Raw genomic sequence first — 26362 nt, 5'->3', positions numbered from 1 at the left:
AGGGAGATGAGGTATTAAGAAAGATGATTGTGGTGTTTTAGGAAAAATGTGTCATATTTCTTATAATTAACTAACTTATCTAACTTCCTTAATCTAATCAAATTAGTTAAATGACTCTTATATTAAGGACCGGAGGAGTATCTCTTGAAGCGTGACGGTGAGGTTATGGAAAACTGAGTTTTTTTTTTTTGGGGTGAGAAAATCACTGTAAGATTTTGAGGAAGAAATGTAATCAGCAAATTAAATGTCTTATGTAATGACAAGTTCCGGTGTTGTGTATATAGGAACTTGTCCCCAGGTTAAAAGGAGCTGACCGTGGCTGTTGGATCAACATTGTTTTTGAAACAAGACGATATACCATCTCTAACACTTACTATTAGAAGTTAGATAATTAATTTGTGAATACTAAAAGAAAATTAGTTAGGTTAGTTATTTATAATAAATGAATATTTTTTTAAAATACTCTTATTAATTATGTATATTGAAACTAGCTACCACTTGATGAAAATTCCTAATAATATACAATTACCATATTGATTATTTTTATATTAAGTAGTGGAAGTAGTTTTTTTTTTTCCCCTTTGCTGGCCTTAGGTAGTGTCTTTTTAAGCTTGGACGGTATAGAAATTGATATAGTCAGAATGTAATAATTCCTTTAGAAAAAAATATTTAATTTTCAAAACATCCAACACCATCTTCTTTACGTAATAGAAGTATAGCGTGGAGGTTGACTACTGATTATCTGTGGTTTGACTGTAAACAACAAAATATTTCATATAAATGTAAACAAATATCTTTCATGAAAAGATTAAATCTAATAAATTAAACACTGGCATTTATAGACATGAATCTAATAAGGAGATTATGTTGAAGCATCTTATGTTTGATGAGATTGGTTCCAAAGATTCATGTGGAGGTTAGCCAAAGGAAGACATCATGTTTGAAAAAGGCCAAGACAATGTTGGGGTTTTAACACATATTTCTCATGGTTGATCATTTAAGAAGTTACTTAACTTCTCTCGCATACAAAAAAAAAAAAAGAAGAAGAAGAAAGTTTAGTCATGTGTCCTAAAATGATAAAGTTTTTTAAAAATGATAAAATTGCTTATAATGTTACACTTTTGTTATCTCTCATCTTTCTTCACCTATAAAATAATTTAGACGCTAAATACACTATGCACCCTAAAGTATTTTGTAATATTAAATACACTTGAGAAAATATTTTGAAGTGTTGGAGGCACCTTAACTCTTAAATTTATTATAAAATTTAAGTTACTTCTAATATTATTATCATTATTAACTATAACAAATTTCAGTGTCGTATTAATTTCTATTCTCTTACTACACTAGTTAAATATGGGCATATATAGAAAAATATTATTTAATGCCCATTAAAGCTTTCAAATGATCTTATAAAAAGACAAAAATGTTCTTTTAGAATAACTGTTATAATAAGCACCAGAATGAGTAGATATACCACCCAAGTCTTAAACGTACTACCTCCGGTCCTAACTAAACGAGGTATCATTATTAGGACTAAAGGTTGTATTTTATTTGTAATATATGTAATGCTTATTTTTTAATTTTATTCTATTTAATTTTTGTTGGAAATAAAAAAAAGAATGAATATATATAAATGATTTGTGAATGAGAAGAGAAAACTTTTTTAATAATGATAATATTGAAAAGTTGTCAATTTGATTTTTTTGGGTGTCCAAAAATATGTTATAATGGAGGTAAACTCTTTCATATTAGAGGGTGTTTGGGTTACTTCAAAATCACTTTTCAAAAGCATTTTTCTACAAATTGACGCAAACTCCTCTGCATATTTACTTCATATATCGTAAAAATATTTTTGAAAATATAATTTTGATTTAACCCAAACACCTCTTAATATGAAAAAGTTTATCTCGTTTTACGAAAAATTTTATAAAAAAATACTTTTTAAAATATTTTAAAGGGTTACCAAGCATCTCCTTAGTGTCAGACCGTTGTGCACGACTGCAGGGGAGCGCGTGACCGGCGTGAAACCCCTCCACTTAGGCACTCTGTCCATTTCCCTCCACTAACGCAAAACTATGTCGTTTCCCACCTCTCCACCAATCAGCTTCTTGTATTCCCCTCCACTTGGTCCAGCGACATCGTTTTGTAGTGGCCTGACCTTTAAAAAAAAAAATGACGCTTACTCAAACAAGAATAAAAATCAGAGATCTCTTCCAGTCTTCCTTCACTCATACTGACTGAGAAACAGCAATGGAGGAATAGAGAGAACGGCGCCGTCCATATATAGCCTCCGATGATTGCCTCTTTTTTGTTAAAGACTACTCAATTTGTAGTCTGATATTGTATAAATAAATAAATAACTCATGAGGCTTGTTATAATTGCCGTAGTGGACGGTGCCGTTCTCTCTATTCCTCCATTGCTGTTTCTCAGTTAGTATGGGTGGGAAGACTGGAAGAGATCACTGATTTTTTCTCTTGTTTGAGTAAGCGTCTTTTTTTTTTTTTTTAAGGTCAGGCCACTGCAAAACGATGTCGCTGGACCAAGTGGAGGGGAATACAAGAAGCTGATTGGTGGAGAGGTGGGAAACGACATAGTTTTGCGTTAGTGGAGGGAAACAGAGAGAATGCCTAAGTGGACGGTGCCGTTCTCTCTATTCCTCCATTGCTGTTTCTCAGTCAGTATGAGTGGGAAGACTGGAAGAGATCACTGATTTTTTCTCTGTTTGAGTAAGCGTCTTTTTTTTTTTTTTTTTAAGGTCAGGCCACTGCAAAACGATGTCGCTGGACCAAGTGGAGGGGAATACAAGAAGCTGATTGGTGGAGAGGTGGGAAACGACATAGTTTTGCGTTAGTGGAGGGAAACAGAGAGAATGCCTAAGTGGACGGTGTCGTTCTCTCTATTCCTCCATTGCTGTTTCTCAGTCAGTATGAGTGGGAAGACTGGAAGAGATCACTGATTTTTTCTCTTGTTTGAGTAAGCGTCTTTTTTTTTTTTTTTTTTAAGGTCAGGCCACTGCAAAACGATGTCGCTGGACCAAGTGGAGGGGAATACAAGAAGCTGATTGGTGGAGAGGTGGGAAACGACATAGTTTTGCGTTAGTGGAGGGAAACAGAGAGAATGCCTAAGTGGACGGTGCCGTTCTCTCTATTCCTCCATTGCTGTTTCTCAGTCAGTATGAGTGGGAAGACTGGAAGAGATCACTGATTTTTTCTCTTGTTTGAGTAAGCGTCTTTTTTTTTTTTTTTAAGGTCAGGCCACTGCAAAACGATGTCGCTGGACCAAGTGGAGGGGAATACAAGAAGCTGATTGGTGGAGAGGTGGGAAACGACATAGTTTTGCGTTAGTGGAGGGAAACAGAGAGAATGCCTAAGTGGACGGTGTCGTTCTCTCTATTCCTCCATTGCTGTTTCTCAGTCAGTATGAGTGGGAAGACTGGAAGAGATCACTGATTTTTCTCTTGTTTGAGTAAGCGTCTTTTTTTTTTTTTTTTAAAGGTCAGGCCACTGCAAAACGATGTCGCTGGACCAAGTGGAGGGGAATACAAGAAGCTGATTGGTGGAGAGGTGGGAAACGACATAGTTTTGCGTTAGTGGAGGGAAACAGAGAGAATGCCTAAGTGGACGGTGCCGTTCTCTCTATTCCTCCATTGCTGTTTCTCAGTCAGTATGAGTGGGAAGACTGGAAGAGATCACTGATTTTTTCTCTTGTTTGAGTAAGCGTCTTTTTTTTTTTTTTTTTAAGGTCAGGCCACTGCAAAACGATGTCGCTGGACCAAGTGGAGGGGAATACAAGAAGCTGATTGGTGGAGAGGTGGGAAACGACATAGTTTTGCGTTAGTGGAGGGAAACAGAGAGAATGCCTAAGTGGACGGTGTCGTTCTCTCTATTCCTCCATTGCTGTTTCTCAGTCAGTATGAGTGGGAAGACTGGAAGAGATCACTGATTTTTCTCTTGTTGAGTAAGCGTCTTTTTTTTTTTTTTTTTAAGGTCAGGCCACTGCAAAACGATGTCGCTGGACCAAGTGGAGGGGAATACAAGAAGCTGATTGGTGGAGAGGTGGGAAAACGACATAGTTTTGCGTTAGTGGAGGGAAACAGAGAGAATGCCTAAGTGGACGGTGCCGTTCTCTCTATTCCTCCATTGCTGTTTCTCAGTCAGTATGAGTGGGAAGACTGGAAGAGATCACTGATTTTTTCTCTTGTTTGAGTAAGCGTCTTTTTTTTTTTTTTTTTTTAAGGTCAGGCCACTGCAAAACGATGTCGCTGGACCAAGTGGAGGGGAATACAAGAAGCTGATTGGTGGAGAGGTGGGAAACGACATAGTTTTGCGTTAGTGGAGGGAAACAGAGAGAATGCCTAAGTGGACGGTGCCGTTCTCTCTATTCCTCCATTGCTGTTTCTCAGTCAGTATGAGTGGGAAGACTGGAAGAGATCACTGATTTTTCTCTTGTTTGAGTAAGCGTCTTTTTTTTTTTTTTTTTTAAGGTCAGGCCACTGCAAAACGATGTCGCTGGACCAAGTGGAGGGGAATACAAGAAGCTGATTGGTGGAGAGGTGGGAAACGACATAGTTTTGCGTTAGTGGAGGGAAACAGAGAGAATGCCTAAGTGGACGGTGCCGTCTCTCTATTCCTCCATTGCTGTTTCTCAGTCAGTATGAGTGGGAAGACTGGAAGAGATCACTGATTTTTCTCTTGTTTGAGTAAGCGTCTTTTTTTTTTTTTTTTTTAAGGTCAGGCCACTGCAAAACGATGTCGCTGGACCAAGTGGAGGGGAATACAAGAAGCTGATTGGTGGAGAGGTGGGGAAACGACATAGTTTTGCGTTAGTGGAGGGAAACAGAGAGAATGCCTAAGTGGACGGTGTCGTTCTCTCTATTCCTCCATTGCTGTTTCTCAGTCAGTATGAGTGGGAAGATTGGAAGAGATCACTGATTTTTTCTCTTGTTTGAGTAAGCGTCTTTTTTTTTTTTTTTTTTAAGGTCAGGCCACTGCAAAACGATGTCGCTGGACCAAGTGGAGGGGAATACAAGAAGCTGATTGGTGGAGAGGTGGGAAACGACATAGTTTTGCGTTAGTGGAGGGAAACAGAGAGAATGCCTAAGTGGAGAGGTTCCGCGCCGGTGCGCGACGGATGATAATGAAACATTGAAAATTATGGAAATTGTGACCCACACCACTCGGTTATGAATTGTGTGTGGGCCCATTGCCTTGTTGGCTTCATGGATCCGTCAGGACTCTGTCAGAGGGCGGCCTTGGAAGATCCAAGAGAAGACTGGAGATTTCCCACAATGACCCTACGCCCAAAATGGACGCCAATTCAAATTCACTCCAATGCTCCAAAAGTAAAGTCAAGGTAATGACCAACTGACCAATTGACCGTACTGGCGTTAGGAGTGTTGCAGACACAAAACAGATAAAAAAATGAAAAAAATGCCAAAAAAAACCTTTAAACTTTGAAAAATTTTAAATCATTCTTATTTACTACAATACATTTTTAGTAATTTCCAATTTTAAAATTTAAGAGATTTTTTAAAAAATTTTGGAAAAATATATTTGCCAGTCCTTATAGTTTGAGTAGATTTTGAATTGGGTCCCTATAGTTTTATTTCTTTTTATTGGATCCTTGTAGTTAATTTTGTTAAATTCATCGGTCCTTCTTCTGTTAGTAAAAGTTGCAATTGCCGTAAATGTAAAGTGGCATAGGGTGATGTGGTACTCTCTCACCCAAGTATGTATGTGGCTCCCTTTATCATCTGTCTCTCTCATCTCTCCAAGCTAACCACGGCAAGTTCCATGGCGCCCAGATTTTCCCAACTCACAAGCTAAACTGAATCCCATATTTCCGCAAATCAAAAGTTGTGTTCTTCGTGAGCCCAACCATGGCGTGCTCTGAAGCTTTATAAGCATGAGGACCTAGTCCTCCCAAGAGTCTCGCGATGCTCGACATCGATATTATGCGCCCGTATCGCCTGGGTATCATCACTCTACCGCATGTTTGATTCCGAGAGCTACACCCTTCATGTTCACTCACATGACTCTGTTGAACTCATCGGTATCGAATTTGACAATCTTTTGTTCTTTGATTGATTCCCTAACACTTCGACATTGCCAAAGATTATATCGAGCTGGTCGTACCAAGAGATTGTGGATTTCAGTAACTTTTCCATGTCTTCATTGGACAGTGGAAGAAGTGGCTGACAGAGATAATGCCTCTACAAGTAGAGATCCATGTGCGTCTTCAACATTGGCAATTAGAACTTTCGCTCCTTCCTTCACGAACAGCCTTACCATTGCTTCCCCTATTCCTCTCGTTCCTCCGATCACTGTGGCCACTTTTCCTTCTAATCTGTAGAAAAATACAAGATTTATGCAGAGATTTTTAGTTCATTCTCTTGTTTCTATTTCGCGATGCTTGAAACAGGGAAAAACAGAGCATGTATGAACAAAGAGAAGAAATGAAAGGAATACCTCATAGCTGGAGAGAAAGTGTGGTCCTTTGCCATGAGAGAGACACCCTAAAGATTTGGCTTTGGCACTACCTCGGCAACAATCATGGCTGACCTCTTCAATGGAGTTTCTTGCAATTACGACCTCATAGACGCAGAGAGAGAGAGAGAGAGAGAGAGAGAGAAAAGATGGTAAGTGCTTGGAAGTTTTGGTTCAATTAAGGAGCGCCAGGTTCGATAATGTGACTTGATGGGAGACACCAAGGCAAAATTTGAACTGTGCAAGTTCTTGGAAGTTGGCACAACAAGCGAAGTATAGGGAATGTTAACGAGGGACTTTGTCTGTCTTTATTTAAAAGTTTTTCAATATCCTCAGACTTCTAAACTAATAAATTTTAAACAAATAACCAGCAACTTGAGGGAGTCCTTCTTCATTCCTTTTGGGTGTTGTTAGCTTGGTGAGATGAGAAAGGCAGATGGTAGAGAGAGCAGTAAACTTGGGTGTGAGAGAGAGTGCCAGATCACACTCTATCCCTTCACATTAACGACGTTTGCAATCTTTGGTAATGGAAGGATCGATCAATTTAACAAAATTAACTATAAGGATTCAATAAAAAGAAATAAATTATAGGAACCTAATTCAAAATCTACTCAAACTATAAGGACTGGCAAATATATTTTTCCAAAAATTTTTGCTAAATAATTAAATACCCATTCTCTAGGAGGGAGATCATGGGATCAAAGCTGTGCCGTATGCTTGTGTGTAAGTATATTAAAAATTACTAATACTAATTTATCTATGTATTGAAAAAAAATAACATTAATTCTATCTTCAAATTTAATAACTTTTTAATTTTACCCTTGTTTAATATATACACACACTTTTCTAAGTAAATATATTATGTGTAAAAGTTATATTCACATAATAAGTTTAATGAAATGGCTTGAATTAATTAAGGACCAAAGAAAATACTCTCTCCTTATACTAGAAATAAAATTAGAGGAGTAATTGATTCATTATAATTAATGTAGTATTAACTTTTATCAAGAAGATTGTTTAGAAAACTTTAATACAAATTGTTTACGTATTTCATAATATAACTACCTTTTATCTACTTCCTTTATTTCTTAATATAAAAGTTAAATAATTAGTTTGAAGATATTAAAAAAATTAGTTAAGTTGGTTAATTTTTACAAAAATATATTGGTGTTTATAAACTATCTTCTTCAATCATATGTATTGAATGATTGAAATAATTTCTTGGTAGGAACCCTTTGCAATCAATATGAATCATGCTGAGTAAAATTCTCTCCTTTCTTTTCCTCTTCTTCTGAGCTCTATGCACATTAAAAGAATAAAATATGAATATAATTAATTTATATTGTTTTTATTAAATACTACTGACATGAATGAAATAATATTTCGAGGGCATCTTATAATTTTTCGTCATGATCACCTGGGCCAAATGGTTTTTTCAAGTAAATGAGAAACAAGTCGGAAACGACGAAGCGGTCGAATGGCGTGCAGCCAATGGTAAGAAGATGAGCATGTGGGTCTGAAACGACGCCGTGAAGAGCACAGCGTGACCAGAATGTGAAAATGAACAAGGTAAGGAGATAAGAATGTTGAAGCATGTTTGATTGAGAGGAAGAAGATGAAGAAAGAAAGAGGTCAATGGGCCCTTGCTTCAATGGAGTATGAGGATAATAACGAAATAAAAGGAGTATCATGGTGTTTGAAATAGACCGCAACATTATATTTTCAAAATTATATCTCTTGAAACGTCATGGTGATGGTGAGGCTATGGAAAACTGAGTTTTTTTTCTTTTTGTTAGAAGAAATGTAATCGACAAATTCAATGTCCTACACCGGATAAATATTATGACAAGTTTTGGTGTTGTGCATAGGAGCTTGTCCATACGTTAAAAGAAGCTGACCGTAGCTGTTGGATCAATATTGTTTTTGAAACAAGACGATATACTATCTTAATATTATTACTACTCCGGTCCTAAATATAAGACCTATTTTATAATGTAATTTTCCTGTTCTAAATATAAGACCCATTTTATAGTGTAAATTGCACTACAAAATAGGTCTTATATTTAGGACTGAAGGAATATAAAAGCAAGATAACTAATTTTTAAATATTAAAAAAATTAGTTAAGTTAGTTATTTATAATCAATAAATATTTTTTCTTAAAATATTCTTATTAACCATGTGTATTGTAACTAGCTACCTCTTAATGAAAATTCCTAATAATATGCCATTACCATACTAACTATTTGGGGGCAAAATAGATAAATATTATCGACGAAATAGATTAAAATCTTATATTTAGAACTAAATTGAATATTTAATTAGTTTTTATAATAAGTACCGAAAGTAGTTTTTTTTTGCCGGCCGTAGGTAGTGCTCCGGTCTCAAATATAAAACCCATTTTGTAGTGTAAATTATACTACAAAATAGGTTTTATATTTAGCACTGAACTAGTATCTTTTTAAGCTTGGACGATATAGAAATTGATATAACCAGAATATAATAATTTCTCTAGAAAAATATCCAACAGCATCTTCTTTACGTAATAGAAGTATAGCGTGGAGTTTGACTACCGATTATCTGTGGTTTGACTATAAACAACAAGATAGTTCATATAAATCTGAACAAATATCTTTCATGAAAAGATTAAATCTAATAAATTAACACACTCGCATTTATAGACATATGAATCTAATAAGGATATTATATACTGCTCTTGTTCTTAATATATGACCTAATTGTTGAGTTGATTTTGGTCCTAAATATAAGACCTATTTCTTATGTTTATCAATTTTTTTTAAATTATCCCTATAGATCTCCTTCAACCATAATCAAGTAGAAGAGGGGGAGAAAATATTAAGAAAGATGATTATTGTATTTTAGGAAAAACTAGTCATATTTTTTATAACTAACTAACTTACCTAATTTCCTTAATCTAATCAAATTAGTTAAATAGGTCTTATATTAAGGATCGGAGGAGTATGTTGAAATATCTTATGTTTGATGAAATTGGTTCCAAAGATTTATGTGGAGTTTAACCAAAGGAAGACATCATGTTTGAAAAAGGCCAAGATAATGTTGGGGCTTTAATGCATATATATTTCTTGTGGTTCATAATATAAGAGCTTAATTAACTTTTCTCACATACCAAAAAAAAAAATCAAAGTTTAGTCATTAAATGTGTCCTAAAATGATAAAATTTCTTAAAAATGATAAAGTTATTTTTAATGTTATACTTTTATTATTTCTTATCTTTCTCATCTCTCTCCTATATTTAATAGGGGTCAAACTAAAAAAATCACATTAGTTATCCAGATAACATCTTATATTTTGTACTCCATCCAGTTCAAAATACAAGTTAAACTTTATTTATTTATCTTTATAAAAAAAGAGTTAAAATCAGTTTAAAACAATAAATATGTAAGGCATATATTTTTTCTTCCAAATATGCCCTTATTAATGAAGAGAATAAGAAAAAAAAATGCAATAAATGAATCAAAGATGAAAGAGAATATATGAGGGTAAAATTAAAAAAACTCATTAAATGTTTAGACAAAAAGAAATATTATCTTACGTCCTCTAACAAAATTTAACTTATATTTTGAATCGGAGGGAGTATCACAGTTTTTTTCTAGCCAACACCTTATATTATAGACAGGAGGGAGTATCATTTAACGATGAAATAGACTTGGATATTTATTTTCAACTTTGTAAAGTGCTTAAGTGGAAGGGAGATACGCAAAAAGATAGCAAAAGAATATGAGATTATTCTTACACACACACACACACACTCTTACCTTTTCCTTAATATATAGAAAACACTATATGGTTTTTACATTCTATTAATTCTGGTAGTATTTTAATATAATTAAATTATATCAAAACAATGTTGCCAGACTAAAACACACATGAAAAATATTTTAGGTGCTGAATACACCACAAAATCTTTTGAGGTGTTGGATGCATCACATAAGATATTTTGGGATGTTGGATATACTTTAACCCTTAAATTTATTATAAAATTTAAGTGATTTCTAATATTACTGTCATTGTTAACTATAATAAATTTCAGCATCATATTAATTTCTATTCTCTTACTACACCAGATAATAATGGGCATATAGAGCATATTAATGCCCATTAAAACTATCAAATGGTCTTATAAAAAGACAAAAATTTCTTTTAGAATAACTGTTATAATAAGTGCCAGAAGGAGTATATATACCATTCTCGTCCTAAATGTACTATTTTCAGTCCTAGTTATAAACGAGGTCTTATAATTAAGATTGAAGGTAGTATTTCACATGTAATTTATTTAATACTTATTTTTATTTTTAATTTCATTTAATTTTTGTTGAAAACAAAAAATTGAATTTACATATATATATATATAAATGATTTGTGAATGTAAAGTGAAAACTTTTTTAATAATGATAATATTTGAAAAGTCGTCGACTCATATTAAATATCAGATCGGCCAGCAGAGCAGTGCGTGAAGGATGATAATGAAAGGTTGAAAATTATGGAAATTGTAACCCACACCACTCGGTTATGACTTGTGTGTGGGCCCATTGCCTTGCTGGCTTCATGAATCCATCAGAGGGCGGCCTTCGAAGTTGGAAGACCGCAAGGAAGACTTGGAAATTTCCCACAATGACCCTACGCACAAAATAGACGCCCCCAATCTAAATTCACTCTAAAATTGAAGTCAAGAAAACCAACTGACCAACTGACCATACTGGCCATTAGGAGTTTTATAGACACAAAATAGATAAATAATTGAAAAAATGCCAAAAAAATACCTTTAAAATTTAAAAATTTTTAAATCAGTATTATTTGCTATAACATATTTTTGTAGTAATTTTTAATTTAAGATTTTAAAATTTAAGAGATATTTTTTAAAAAAATTTTTACTAAATAATTAAATACCCATTCTCTAGGAGGAGAGATCATGGGATCAAAGCTGTGCTGTTTGTTTGTATGTAATTATATTAAAAATTACTATTACTAATTTATCTATGTATTGAAAAAAATAACATTAATTCTATCTTTAAATTTAATAACTTTTAATTTTATCTTATTTAAATATATATTTTTCTAAATAAATATATTATGTGTAAAAGTTATATTCACATAATAAATTTAATGAAATGGCTTGAATTAATTAAGGACCAAAGAAAATACTCTCTTTTTATACTATAAATAAAATTAGAGGAGTAATTGGTTCATTATAATTAATGTAGTATTAACTTTTATCAAGAACATTGTTTAGAAAACGCTAATACAAATTGTTTGCGTATGTCATTATATAACTACCTTTTAACTACTACCCTTACTCCTTAATATAAAGTTAAATAAATAGTTTGGAGATATTAAAAAAGTTAGTTAAGTTGGTTATTTTTACAAAAAAATATATTGGTATTCATAAACTATCTTCTTCAATCATATGTATTAGATGATTGTAATAATTCCTTGATGAGAATCCCTTGCAATTAATATGAATCATGCTGGCTAAAATTCTCTCCTTTCTTCCCCCTTATGAGGTTTATGCACATTAAAAAGAATAAAATATGAATATAATTAATTTATATTATTTTTATTAAATACTACTGATATGAATGAAATAGTGTTTCGACGGCATCTTATAATTTTTCGTCATGATCACCTGGGCCAAATGGTTTTTTCAAGTAAATGAGAAACAAAACGGAACCTTCGTTTTCTTTCTCTTTTTGACCAGGAGCCTTCGTTTTCTGTTCACAAACCTGTTACTATTGTATGAAGTCTAAGTTGGGGGAGAGACTTAGAAATTTCCAACTATGACTCACAGAAAAAACATATCAGCATTAACTTCTGCCCGTAATTAAAGGTCAAGTGATAATGATATTATATAGGCAAAAAAAGGACTATTATATAATATTTACTATATTTTTTATAAGAAAAAATATTTTAATAAACATGTATACACAAAAAAACACAGCCATTTTCCTTACCTTTCTACCAACTTGTGAGAATTTGATATTGCACAGAATTTAAGAAAATACGCCACATTTTTCATAATTTATATACCATTGTTTTTTTAATTTTATATTTATATAGAATATTTTCTGATATAAATATTAATAATTGGGAAGTTTAATCATCATGTGATGGACATTGGGGTAGTCGCTTTCGGTTGTCAAATAGGTGGTGGAGAACTACTGGAAACTATAAGCTAATTGACTCATTCTTACAATCATTTTATAATTGGATGCTTTTATTAGAGTTGATATATTTTCTTAATTTAATTTACACATTAAACTAAATTACCAACGTTTCAGAAGTCTTCGAAGATATGATGAAGATTATTACTCTATATATATATGTATAAAACTGAGGAAGAGAGATTATGAAGATGCAATCATAGCGGAAGACTGAGGACTTAGAAATGTGAAAGTTGACGTTGACTTTTGGATTAATAATGTATATTAAATAAAAGGCTGCAAAATGCAAATATATTAGTATTAGATATTACAATTTTAATTCAAGAAAATCTTTTCAAATGTGCTCCTCGAAAGTACTTTTTTGCGTTCTAAAATCAACGTGTCAATATATTATATACAAAACTGAAGTAAGTGCATGTTGTTATTTTATTTTTCATTTGATTTCCTTTTCTATTTTAAAAGATATCGATTTGTTTTTTCCCCAAATTTTTAAGTTTTTAAATTTATATGAAAGTTAAATAAGTGGGTATTATTTTTAGTAGCTTTACATTTATTGACTTTTTTTAATGCTAAATAACTAATTGGATTTTGTTAATTAAATGCTTGTACAGTTTTTTTTTTGGGGCTAAAAATTATATGCCCATGGAAATGCGCAGGATTTTCTTTTAAAGTTATAGAGTGAAGCGTAGCTTCCTTACGCTATCATTTTTCAGCTGCCTTTTATAGAATTTATGCAAAAGTGAATATTCTTTGTCTATCACTTTTAACTCGTTGTGGAAAAAATCTTAAAGGAAAAATGTGAAAAGTTATTGTGGGATGGAATGGTCATATTAAATTATTGATATTGTATGTTATCTCCTTATTTGATGTATACTCAGGCATATTTTTATTGACCACAATGATTGTTTGGATTATATCTTTATATATATATATATAGAGAGAGAGAGAGAGGGTGGGTGAGGGAAGTGCAAAAAGATACTCCTCCGGTCCTTAATATAAGATCCATTTAACTAATTTGATTAGATTAAGGAAGTTAAGTAAGTTAGTTAATTATAAGAAAAGTGACACATTTTTCCTAAAATACCATAATCATCTTTTTTAATATCTCCCTCTTCTATTGATTATGGTTGAGGGAGTATTATAGGGGTAATTTAGAGAAAATTGATAAATATGATAAATGGGTCTTATATTTAGGACCAAAACCAACTCAAGAATTGGGTCCTATATTAAGGACCGGAGGAGTATTTGGTGTTGAATAGAATAAAGGGTCAATGTGTAAATTTGCTCTTAAAGTTTTTCCTCTACTAGATGTTCAAAAGTTTTTTTGATGCAAATTTGTTCAAAAAGTTTAAAATTATAATAATATTACCCCACACTATTAAACAAAACTAACATTGATCATTAAAATAATGATATCAATGGTCAACATCTTAAAAATAGAGAGTAACATTACTATGATTTTAAACTCTCAAAACAAACTTGTACTAAAAAAACTTCCAGTACTTAGTACTTTTAAGTAAAAACTTTCAGAATAATTTGTACATTAATCCTAAAATAAATGAGGTAATATAATAAGAAATGATAAATCGAAACAGCTATAATTATCTTTTTTTTTTCCAAATAAAATTGAAAAACTCACAACTAATTTTCCCCTCAATATTCAACAAACAAATTCCACCAATGAGCTATTTGAAACCGTAATTTTATCTATAGTTCATAATTTATTTCTTTAATATAAATATAAATGATTAATTCGATTTCAAATAATCGAATATAGGCAAATATATGTTGATAATGAGCGAATTAAATAAATTCATTTTGGACTCAATTTCAACTTGGAATCATAGTGGAAGACTGAGTCAGAGAAGTTGACGTCTGTATTATTGGGAGACTTTAGCCTGCGCTATAAGGTACTGAAATAAATATATATATATATATATATTTTTTTTTGCTGGAAGGATAAGAGTACCCGTCGAGCGTCTAATGCATAATGAATAAAAGGCTACAAATATATTAGCATTAGATGTTATATCTCTTAATTAGGGTGTGATTATATGGAAGAAAATGGAATAAAATGAAATGATTGATACAAACTTAATTATGGTAAACTTTTTAAATAAAACAAACACAAGTAATTGTCTTTTTTTTTTTTTTGAACAACTCGTCCTATTTACCCAAGTCACCTCATGAAACGTATTATATAAACGTATAATTTTATTTTTAATTTATTAAAGACATATTTTAAATTTCTTGAGAGATAAAATCAATGGGATTTAATTTTTTTGTTCTAAAAATATTTGGCAGGTATTTATATTTTGCGCCCACAATTTTCAGTGTATTAATTTCAATCCCCACGCTTATTTATACTCTTGGGAAAGATGCTCTCCATCATCACTCTCCATCACTCTCTCTCTTCTCTCTTCTGCAACTAAAAGAGACGCCATGCTTCAACAAAAACCTTTCTTCTTCTTCTTCTTATTGAGCTTCATAATCTGGTCATGGGGGACTCTGGACGGCGTCGTTTCAGACCCGCAGACCAATTACGTGAAGATAGGATGCAGCCAATACAACGTGACGGACACGCGCATCTTCCATGAAAACCTGAAGACGACATTCAGAGAGCTGAAAGCACAGGTCAAAAACCAAAGCAAACACTTCGCGACGTCGCAGGCGGTGAAGGGGAACAACCCAGCTTACAGTCTTTTTCAGTGCAGAAACTATCTCTCCATCTCCGATTGCCTCGCTTGCTTCAGATTCGCGGCCCGGCAAATTCACAACTGCTCCTACAGCGCCACCGGTGCCCGTATCATCTATGAAGGATGCTTCCTCAGGTACCTTATTTTGGATTTTTTTTTCCTAACGGTAAAACCAGCCTGCTTTTAGAATTCATATTGGATTTCGGATACTTAACGAGGTTGATATAAATACTAGATAACTAACTAATTTGTTGAATATTAAAAAAAATAGTTAGATCAGTTAGTTGTAGTAAATGTGTATTAGTTTCTTTAAACTACTTTTAATCATGTATATTTGAACTAGTATCTCTCAATTGAGAGCTTTTTAATATATGTAGTCAACAGAAATACAATTTGATGAAAAATTTATAAATTTAGGAGGTAAGATAAGTTAAGATTTTATATTTGTTATTTCAGATAGAATTAAAGAAGACTAAAAGGGTAGTAAAACCTTTTTTAGTAGTCAAACCTTTCAAAAAATATTTATTGTGGCTCCATACTTCAAATTTGAACACATGACTTTTTTTTTTTTTGGGTAGAATGAACGCATGACTTTTTAACTCTCTCCAAATTCATTTAGAATGAATAAATAATGTTTTATATATGCTAAGAAAAATAGTTTAAAAAATAAATATATGTATATTTAATTTTCTTCCTCAAAATGTCCTATTAAAATTACTCATCATATAGTGGTTTGGTTAAAAAATTTTACTGACGGTAAATTTGAAAATTTTATTAAATGTATTAGGAGGCAAAGGCTGGTTGTTTCATATGTGTAATAAAGCCTAACAAAAAGACTCTAGTTTTGTCTCTCATCAGTGGGTCAGTGGGAAGATATTTTAGCGGTTTGTACTACTTTGTGCCAGATGGTATACTTTTAGACAAAAAGAAGTAGTATTTGGCATATTTTGACCATGTTTTAGTTTGGGTATATAGATATATGCTAAGATACATCTTATAATTGTTCATTAAATTAAATTTGATATTGTTAGGCTTAATGATATATATATTAAACAAAGGAATTTCTTGGAAGGAAGAGAATTAACTGCATCCTTGAGCCCCATTTTCTTGCATAACTTTCACTAAAAGACGGCATATCATGTATAACTATATCAATATAAAATGTATAACAATTTGAATTATTTATAAGATATATATTCAAAACACTGATTAATTATTTTATAATTTTATAATTAAATTGAATAAATGTTCTTCTTAAAAATTTTAAATTATTTTTAATTTGAATATAAGATAGATTAAATATTGTGGGTATAGGATAACATTGAATCATATTAGAAACAATATTTTTAAATTATTCACTAAAATCCACTTCAAATTAATTAGCAAAAAATTTCAGCATCTTGAAGAGCTATATTTATTCAGAAATTTCTTTTAGTGGCATGGTAGGACCAACACACATTTCAAATTTAATTAATAAATTAGAAAATGATCAAATATCAAAGAAAAAAAAACAAAAACAACTCTTCCATGGTGGGACCAACACAAGTTTTCAAATTAATTTGTCTTTTTGCATCTCCACACAAAAAGCTATCCCAAGAGAAGTGGCGAATTTGGTCCACTTTTGAGATGCAAATATTGACAATAAAAGCCTATTCATTAGCTAATTTGACATTTTCCATTGATTTTACAAGTAGATATGTAGTCTTGCGCATTTCAAAAATTCTGAATAATAATTTGTATTGTTCACAGCTTGTTAATAATGAGATGATATGCTATCCATGTCACGTTATATTGATAATGATAATTATTGATTGATATTTATAAGACTTTAAAGCTTATCTATTGGCTTAGGAGATTAAATAAGGATACATATATATATAGAGAGAGAGAGAGAGAGAGAAGTGGGGTCATCCTAACTCTTGTTTCTGCTTAGACGGCAGCTTGAAATGTGTACCTTTTTAAAGATATTTAGTTATTATAAAATCATAATAGTTAACAATAATCAAGTAAAAGAATCTGCAAATTGATTAACATTAACTTTTTACATTCTCTAAATAATATGAAATGAAATAATATAAATAGGAAATTTACCTTAAGAGGCCAGCGCCAAAAATGAGATTGATTAATTGAATACTCCTTTTTATTGTGTTTTATTAAGGTACGAGAGCAGTGGCTTCTTTGACCAAAACACAGATGCTGGCAACAACATTGTGTGTGGGAATAAAGCAACAAACTCCACTTCACTTGCTTCAACAGTAGCACAAGTTCTCACAAATCTGGAAATAGCAACACCAAGAATACCTGGTTTCTATGCAGCCACTAAAACACAAGTTCCTAATAGTAAAACTTCAATTTATGCCATTGCTCAATGTCTTGAGACTCTCACTCAAAGTGGCTGCCAAGATTGCTTGAAGACTGGCTTAAAAAATTTCCAGATTTGTCTTCCCAACTCAAATGCTAAGACTTATGATGCTGGTTGTTTCATGAGATACTCCACCACTGCTTTCTTTGCTGATAATCAAACCACTAATATCAAGCACTTCCTGAAACAAGGTAAGAGTTAAAACTTCATTAAAACTTCAAATAGATTGCATATTTTGCATACACTTGGGTTAGGGAAAAAAAAAACGTGGAAATGGGGTTATGTTTTTTTCAACTGTGATTTGTAGGAGGAGGTTCAACCAAGAAGAAGGCTATTATTGGTGGACTCGTTGGAGGTGCATCTATTATTTTGATTCTTCTTGCATTATTTGCTTTGCACAGACGATCACAGTTATCCAAGAGGAATCCTAGGGGTAAGATAACTAGCTAGGAGATGTGATGGTTTGATTCTCACCTTTTTTGTCCCCAAAGGAGATTAATGTTATGGTTTTAATAATTAGAAGGATATGTTAAACGGAGATTTGAAGCTGGTTGTTCCTTACAGGTGACATTTTGGGAGCAACTGAGTTGAAAGGCCCCGTTAACTACAGGTATAAAGATCTAAAGGCAGCCACAAAAAACTTCAGCAAAGAAAATAAATTAGGAGAAGGAGGTTTTGGTGATGTGTACAAGGTAAACTTTCTAAACGTTCACTTTCAATATTAAAATTGATATCAGTTCTGAAGAGCCGCAGGGGTGTTGCACTCAGACATTTAGTATAAATTCTGTCTAGGTAGGCTTATCAGTTAATGTTTGTCTCACAACATGATGAGACTTTCACCATACTATAGTTCTAACTTCTGTAAATATATTCTTATATGAATAGTTTTTATGAATGGAGCAAAAGGTTGATCCCACACCCAAAACAAAATGTTATGTACGTCGATTCATGATAAATGTGCTGTTTAAGGTCACAGTCCCAGAAAGAAAGGGAGGAAAAGTTAGAATGTCTATAAGCATATTCTGTAATCAAGCATAATGTCTTGATTCTCTTGAACAGGGCACTTTGAAAAATGGAAAAGTTGTTGCTGTCAAGAAATTGGCCTTAGGTCAGTCCAAAGAGATGGAGAAAAATTTTGAAAGTGAAGTGAAGCTGATAAGCAATGTTCATCATCGGAATCTTGTTCGACTTCTGGGATGTTGTAGCAAAGGACAAGAAAGGCTCCTTGTTTATGAGTACATGAAAAACAACAATGTTGGCCAATACTTATTTGGTATAACAAAATCAAATACTTTAATTAATTTCATCAGCAGCTTTGAGAATCATCATTACTTCTTCTATTCTGTTTTTCTTACTCTAAAGTATTGGAAACAGGTAAAAATAAAGGTTCTCTCAGTTGGAAGCTACGTTCTGGTATAATTTTGGGCATTGCAAGGGGTTTGGCCTATCTACATGAGGAGTTCCACATTTGTATAATACACAGAGATATAAAAACTAGTAACATCCTCTTAGATGATGATTTTCAACCTAAAATTGCTGATTTTGGACTAGCAAGGCTTTTGCCAAGAGACCAATCTCATCTTAATACAAGATTTGCAGGAACAATGTAAGTAACGCATATGCTTATCCACTTCTGATATTATATCACATGGGAAAACGAGAGGTTGTAAAAGTAGTCATATGTTGGTAAAACGGAACATTGTTATTACGCCTTTATATCCATTTCATTGACGTTCTGTTGTTTCTATAAAGGTCAAACGTTTCAAGAAAGATATTTTGTATCCATGTATGACGCATTTCAATTTTCAAATATGATGAAAGAGTTAAAGATGCACATGAGCATTTGGAATTTTATTTTGTCTGTTCATGTATGTTTTCATTTTCTGTGGTGTGCCATATATCTGTTTTGATCCATTATGCCATAAATACCATGTTGTTTTTTGGTTAGGGGATATACAGCACCTGAATATGCAATGCATGGACAATTATCAGAGAAAGTTGATACTTACAGCTATGGAGTTGTAGTCTTAGAACTCATAAGCGGGCAGAAGAGTGGTGAATTGAAGGTTAATAATGAAAGTGAATTACTCCTTCAAAAGGTAAGAAAATTCCCAGAGCTAATAATATAACAGAGTGCTGCAGTTTATTGAAGAAACTTCTACAGAGTGTTCAAAAAATTTTCAATATATAACATGACAAATGAACACTTTTGAAGCTCAACATAACAACAATGGCATTTGTCTCAAAAAATTATTTCACATATTAGTTCCCTGGTGAAGTACTTAACAGCAATCATCAAATAAACCTTACTTTAGATTTTACTTCATTAGTTTTCTGTGCTAAATGACTTTGATCCCACCTTGCAGGCTTGGAAGCTATATGAGAGAGGAATGCACATAGAGTTTGTGGACAAAACCTTAGACCCAAGTGAGTATGATGCAGAAGAAATAAAGAAAATAATAGAAATTGGATTACTCTGCACTCAAGCATCTCCTGCTGCAAGGCCAACAATGTCTGAAATTGTTGTTATGCTCAAAAGCAAAGGCTTAATGGAGCACAAGAAACCCACTATGCCTGTCTATGTTGATCCTAATTGGAGGCCTAGAAGAGACACATCCACGTCTAATAGTTCAGCTTCATCAAATGCTACCGTGTCCCAGTCCATTCTATCAGGAAGGTGATTACAATACTCAAGAACGTGTTGTTAAGGTTCATTTTCAAGTTTTTGAACCCAGAGAAAATAGTAATGAAGAAAATGGAGCAAGTGTTTTCTTTCATTCATTGCGAGTGCTAGATTTTTGAAGTCAGTGAAACATCAAATCTACAAGTAGGAAAGTCTGAGTGAAAGGTGGCCATCATATTGGCACCCGTTATTTAGTATAAACTATCTATATTATGATCTGTAATGAAGTTCCCAAGGCTTATAGAGAAGCTCTATGGTTATTTTGGTACCCCAGCTTAATGCCCTCAGTTCAGTGTCCGGAATTAAGTTGATCTTACTTATTACCTTGTCCTCCAAAAACAGAGGGAAATAATTGAAGAACGGATGAGGAAAAACAGAATATTCTGTGTTCATAAAATTGCAAAAAAAATTTTACAGCCATTTCAGAAACATTTATAAAAAGAAAACGTATATATCATCAAATCACAAGAGAAACACATCAAGGTAATAAGCCATGCAGAGGAAAACAAGGTAATGCCTTCCAGTTTAATGCTTATTCTGGTACTCCAGTTTAATGCCCTCTTGCGCCTCCTCTCGCCTTTGGACCTTCAGAAATTGTCAAAAACACAGAAATATTCAAAAACCCTCGTGTATCTTATAAGGTCACAAAAACCATGCAGAGGAAAACAAATTAGGTCACATCAGAGAGTAATAATTCTCTACACCCTAGTGGTGGATCTTATAAGATCCTGATATCTCATGTATCAGCTTTAAACATGGTCCTTATACAAAAATTGTGACACTTTGGGTATGTGATGGTGCTAACAAGTTTGGTCCTACAACAACAAAGAGCATTCCTAAATTTCTTCCTTCTCCTCTTTCTTATATAATGCTCCCTCCAATCTTAAATGTAGAAACTAGTGGAGGGGTTTGTTTCGGTCTAACCAGAATATTAGCTATGGTGTCAAATATATCATCTCACATATTGTGTTATGCTGTGTTGGGGCTATCCATATTCATAGGTCACAGACTCCTAGAATAACGTCTATCCCGCTTTTGATTATTTTAGAACATTTTTTAATGGACACAAAGGGCAAAAACCAGAAAACAAAGAGGTAAACATAAGGCACAAAAAGCAATACAAGAGCATATTAGTTTATAATCCACTCAATTCTATCCCATCACATTTCTAAAAATCATCCCTTCGTACCATAGCATAACTGAAAATGGGTGACTCTAGTGACAAAGTACGATGTTATTTAAATCAATTAAATTTTTTAACAATTAATAGGTACGAGATAAACCATTTACTTCGTTTAAAAGTGGAGAGTAAAAATAATGGGAAACACAAACATAAAGGCACTGTAGGAGTAAGAGAAAAGCACTAATATATTAAGTAATTAATAGCTTTAAGGAATTTTTTTTCCTCATCAAGCAAGCCTACATGTCATGATTTTGCTTCATTAATAAGAAAACAATGGCCAAAAGTAAAGTGATTGATCGTGTGATCTTAAGCGTTATATGAGTAATATATAAATAATACTATTCTTTGAGAATGATCAAACATTATGCTTTAACATTTGGTCTTGGCAAATGCAAATATTTTGTACATGACCTCACAAATAATTATGATCATTTTTTTTTAGGAGGTTTTTCCCCAGGGTATCCCACGGCCGGTAGCCATGAGACTAATCCCTCGTCCATACGGTCGGCGCTAGAATTAAGATGGCCAAAACGAATCTCACCTTTGTAATATTCACCACATCTGACAATTTCAATAGGTACTGCAACAACACAAGCTCTAGTCCTCTGCAGTGTATAAACTACTTCAACCAGCTGCCCAAACAGCAGGATTAGTAAATTACACACTTCTTCAAATATATATTTCAACACCAAGCAATTTATATGCACACCCCAGTTGGTCAAGAAACATGAAAACAGAGAGATAAATACCTACAAGAGTTGACCATGAAACAAACCTATCAAGCTTGTCAACCAATATGATCACAAAATGTGAACCACGAGTATTACTGTTTTGACAAGGACGAAAGACCTCCCATGTCATGATTTAGCTCAGATGACTCAGCTGAAATAAATCACAATAATAATGCAGAAACTCTGTTCATCAAAATAAATTAGCATGTTCAAGGGCCTGTTCAATTAGTCAGATTGTAATTGCACTACAAGAGGGTTTTTGTTGGGCAGTGTATTAATAGCTGGGAATTTTCTGCAACAAAGGAGGCAGGGTCATACAATAGCGAGGAGGAAGAAAGAGTTCCTTAGGTTACATTTCTACTCTCCTCAAAGTCAAACTTGCGAAATACTCCTCCGGTCCTAATTATAAGACCCAATTGACTTATTTGAGGAGATTAAGGAAGTAAGTTAAGTTGGTTATTTGTAATAAATAAGTGTTGTCATTCCTAAAATATCCTTGCTAATTAAGTATATTGGCTAAAACTATCATTATTAGAAGGATTATTTTGGAAAAAAATGCATAAATATAAGAGACAAAATGGATTGGGGTCTTATAATTAGGACCAAATAAAAAGTCAAATGGGGTCTTATAATAAGGACCGGAGGAGTAAAAAGAAACCAAGAAAGAATCATCATTGGTCATGGCAATCATTTGAATTCAAAACTATTAAAAAAGAAATAAAAGGGTACTCATAAAGCATCATTTCAACAGGGTCCCCCTCTACAGAGATATCCATAAAAAGCAGGGGAGTTTTCTTCTCCGGCATTGTCTTTCTTTTATGAATCAGAATTCAAGTCAACATAACCACTTAAGTCACAAAAGTTAGTAAAGGAACACCAACTAATTATTTATATTGTCTGATGTGTAAATATTGCATCAGAAGCAGATAATGGCACATATCATATCAAAGCTGCAGCATTTACATATAAGCTTGACAAACAAAAATTTCGTAGTAAGGTGTGCCTTCACAAGTGGCTCCTTCTGAGCAATGGGAAGAGAAAATTATGGGGCATCTATTACATGCTTAAAGGTAATTGCAGAGACAAGTAATAGATTAAACTCTAGCACTATCAGTACGCATTACACAACTCAATTTGCTTCCCATGTCAAAAACAATTCATTCGGGATCTGCCAGAGGAACTTAAGGAACGTCAAGCACAGATCATTTATGTATAATTAGCAAAATCTACGGCAGAAAAAAGGCCAACAGACGATGCCTGCAGGAAGGAGACCCGGTGGCACGACAGCAAGCTGATGAGGAGTGAGTGAAGTCTAAAAAATGGTGGAAACGAAGCAGGCAAGACTTGCCAAAGCCCAGTAGACTCTGCCTGCATACTGTATAGTATGGCACAGGACTAAGGGCCTTTTGGAACCAGGGAAAAAAAAACTGTTTAAAGAGTGTTTTTACACTAATACGAAAAACGTCTCAAATACCCCTTAAGTCTAGTATTTATATTAATTTCTTTAAAAAATAGATAATTGTAAAAAAAAATTTCAATAATAAATGAGTAGCATAAACCTTATCAATTCTTGCACCTAAAATTGTCATTCACTTGTTATAATTTTGGTAATTATATTCTCTTTTCGTAGGATACATAGCCTTAAAGAGGTTTACATTTTAGATTTTGAAGCTGCTGGCTGAATTTGGTTGCTGTAGAGGTTCTATTATCATTCTTTTACCTATGCGGCTATTTGGAATGCAGCCAACCCATATAGTTATTCTAGTTCTTAACATAAAAGATAATTGAAAATTCAATTTAGTTTTAAATATAATATTTCAATTTATTTTGTTTTCAATAGTTTGTCTATTTTACCCACAAGTTATCTCTATGATGATTACATATGTTGAAAAGTTATTATCAAGACGTGATTCAAATACATATGATTAATAAGGACATTTTAAAAAAGAAAATATATTTATTATAAATAACTAGTTTAATTAAATTTTTATGGGAATTTTAGTGAGTTTTGAATTAGGTCCTTACGTTATTTTTTCTGATTAAGCACTCCTTATGATTTCAGCTGTTAGTCATATTGATCCTTCCATCTTCAAAAATGTCAGAAAGACATAATGACATTAACCTCAGCTTAACTTGCTGAAGTGGGGGACTGTTCATTGACTGTAAAATGAGACATATACTCCACAAAAAAGAACATCGAGATATTCACTAAAGAGCATCTCCTTGTCTCTCTCCCCAAATACATCGCTAATCTCTCCCACAGTTCATTTGAGACAGAGGCTACTTCACTCTCGTCATGCCCAGTAACTCCTTCAATGATCTCAGGTCTATCTCATCATACATGTATGTCAACAGATAAGAGTAGCATATGTGTATTGGACATGATCAGCGCACACTAAATTTCAAAATTTTGATCCTATGTGTGTTGGATATGGGGCATCATGGGCACTTAGGTGCTTTGTACCCAAATCATTGGTGGTGAACGAGAGGACGACTCTGATTGCTTTTGTGAGGAACAAAATATTTTAACATTGTAAGGCAATAAAAAATGCAAAACCAATATTCACAATGAATATATTAAAGTGAAAAATTAATATTTTTACCTCTACTATTCGTGATATATTAAAAAAGACTATGCCACAACATTGTTTTATTTGCTCTGTTTTTTGCCTCAAAAACAGGGACATATAGAGTTGTGGCTTGGCATTACTATAGTTGAATGTTATGAAATTCACCTAGTCTATGAAGAGACCAGTACCTCGATGGTGTTGTTAAGTTATTAGAGACCATAATTTTTGTACTGCTTATGGGTTGAAGATTCTGATTAACGGTTATTTGTCTCCCTCATTTTTCCTTGTTATTTTACCTTTCATATCAATACGGGTAGAATTAGAATGGAAAAAACTTTCACTTTTTGATAGCTGGTACGCAAATTTCATTGATTAGGTAATAACTTAGCCATGGTGTCAATTAGAAAATTGAAACTTTTATTTTGTTTTGGTCTATTAATTTACCGAAGATGGATTTCTCCTATTTCGCTTTATCCCAAAAGAATGAAAAAGAAACCTGTATCTGCATACAAAAGCCTGCAATGGCAAATCTTGTTAATATTTTGGTGCGTGTAGGCAAGGATTTCAGAAAACTGAAATATGTTGATTTTTCAACATCCTATTTCATCACCGGATAAGACGAGAGTGAACTAGCCTCTGTTTCAAATGAATAGGTGGGAGAGATTAGCGACCTAGTTGGTGAGAGAGACAGCGAGATGCTCTTCAGTGAGACAACTGATCAATGAACCATCATCCGCTTTAGCAAGTTAACATCGTTATGTCCTTTTGACATTTTTGAAGACGGAAGGATCAATGTGACTAAGGCTGAAATTATAAGGAGTGCTTAAAAGGGAAAAACAGGGTAAGGACTTAATTCAAAACTCACTATAAATATAAGGACCTAGGGTTTAATTTTCCCAATTTTTATTTTGTAAATTAATTATATAGCTTTTATATTAAGAATTGGAGATAGTATAAAAAAATTTATGATAATTGACAATTTTGTACAATGTTCTTTAAATTCAATCACATATTTGCTGTTAAAGCACTTAATATTAAATATGGCCCCGAATATTTTACGCTTGTTTGTTACTAATTATCAAATGAAACCTTTTCCATACTACCGAAAAAGAAATCCTAAAGTCAAGTACTTGTATTTGACGGTTATAAAAAAATTGTCAAATTTTTTGAGATTATTTTATCAAATAAGAGTGGGGTCCACAAATGACACTCCACAACAATCATTTATATGGTAATTATTTGTGCTTTTTCTGTGATAATGTTAAACCAAATTAATTTTTTGATGTTTAATTATTTTTTTAATATTTGGCAATTCTTGTAAATAACCGTGAAATAAGCATTTTCTCAATCTTCTAATCAATTTATATGACATTTTTTTTTTATATCTTGCTGTTAAATTTTAGGCATTATTAAACAAGGTGATTTTTATAGTAATGAAAAAGTGGAGCAA

At 32.8% G+C, this 26362-nt stretch overlaps 1 protein-coding gene and 1 long non-coding RNA gene across 3 annotated transcripts; one reads left to right on the top strand and one right to left on the bottom strand.

The window, feature by feature from the left end:
• LOC114725937 (cysteine-rich receptor-like protein kinase 2) lies at window positions 1–20730 on the top strand. Of its 2 annotated transcripts, XM_028912497.1 has the most exons (9): window positions 1–11; window positions 15125–15518; window positions 17542–17936; window positions 18053–18178; window positions 18310–18437; window positions 18805–19018; window positions 19120–19351; window positions 19694–19844; window positions 20112–20730. In XM_028912497.1, the coding sequence occupies exons 2-9, from the start codon at window positions 15130–15132 to the stop codon at window positions 20424–20426; spliced, it is 1950 nt and encodes a 649-aa protein (XP_028768330.1). In that variant the 5' UTR covers window positions 1–11; window positions 15125–15129; the 3' UTR covers window positions 20427–20730. The 2 variants fall into 2 exon arrangements, with proteins under 2 accessions (XP_028768330.1, XP_028768329.1); XM_028912496.1 differs by lacking the exon at window positions 1–11 and having other exon boundaries at window positions 15099–15518.
• On the bottom strand, window positions 1326–20305 carry LOC114725943 (uncharacterized). The gene is made up of 3 exons (XR_003738456.1): window positions 20221–20305; window positions 9852–9864; window positions 1326–1337 (listed from the first exon to the last, which is right to left on the bottom strand). It is a non-coding gene; the product is annotated as an uncharacterized LOC114725943 (long non-coding RNA).
• Window positions 20731–26362: the final 5632 nt, after the last annotated feature.

Source organism: Neltuma alba, unplaced genomic scaffold (genome assembly GCF_004799145.2).
Source record: "Neltuma alba isolate B1F8T4 unplaced genomic scaffold, ASM479914v2 tig00012312_pilon, whole genome shotgun sequence".
In the NCBI taxonomy this organism is placed as follows: Eukaryota; Viridiplantae; Streptophyta; class Magnoliopsida; order Fabales; family Fabaceae; genus Neltuma; species Neltuma alba.
Note: the sequence above shows the minus strand (reverse complement) of the source record. Positions and strands in the feature narration are given on the sequence as shown.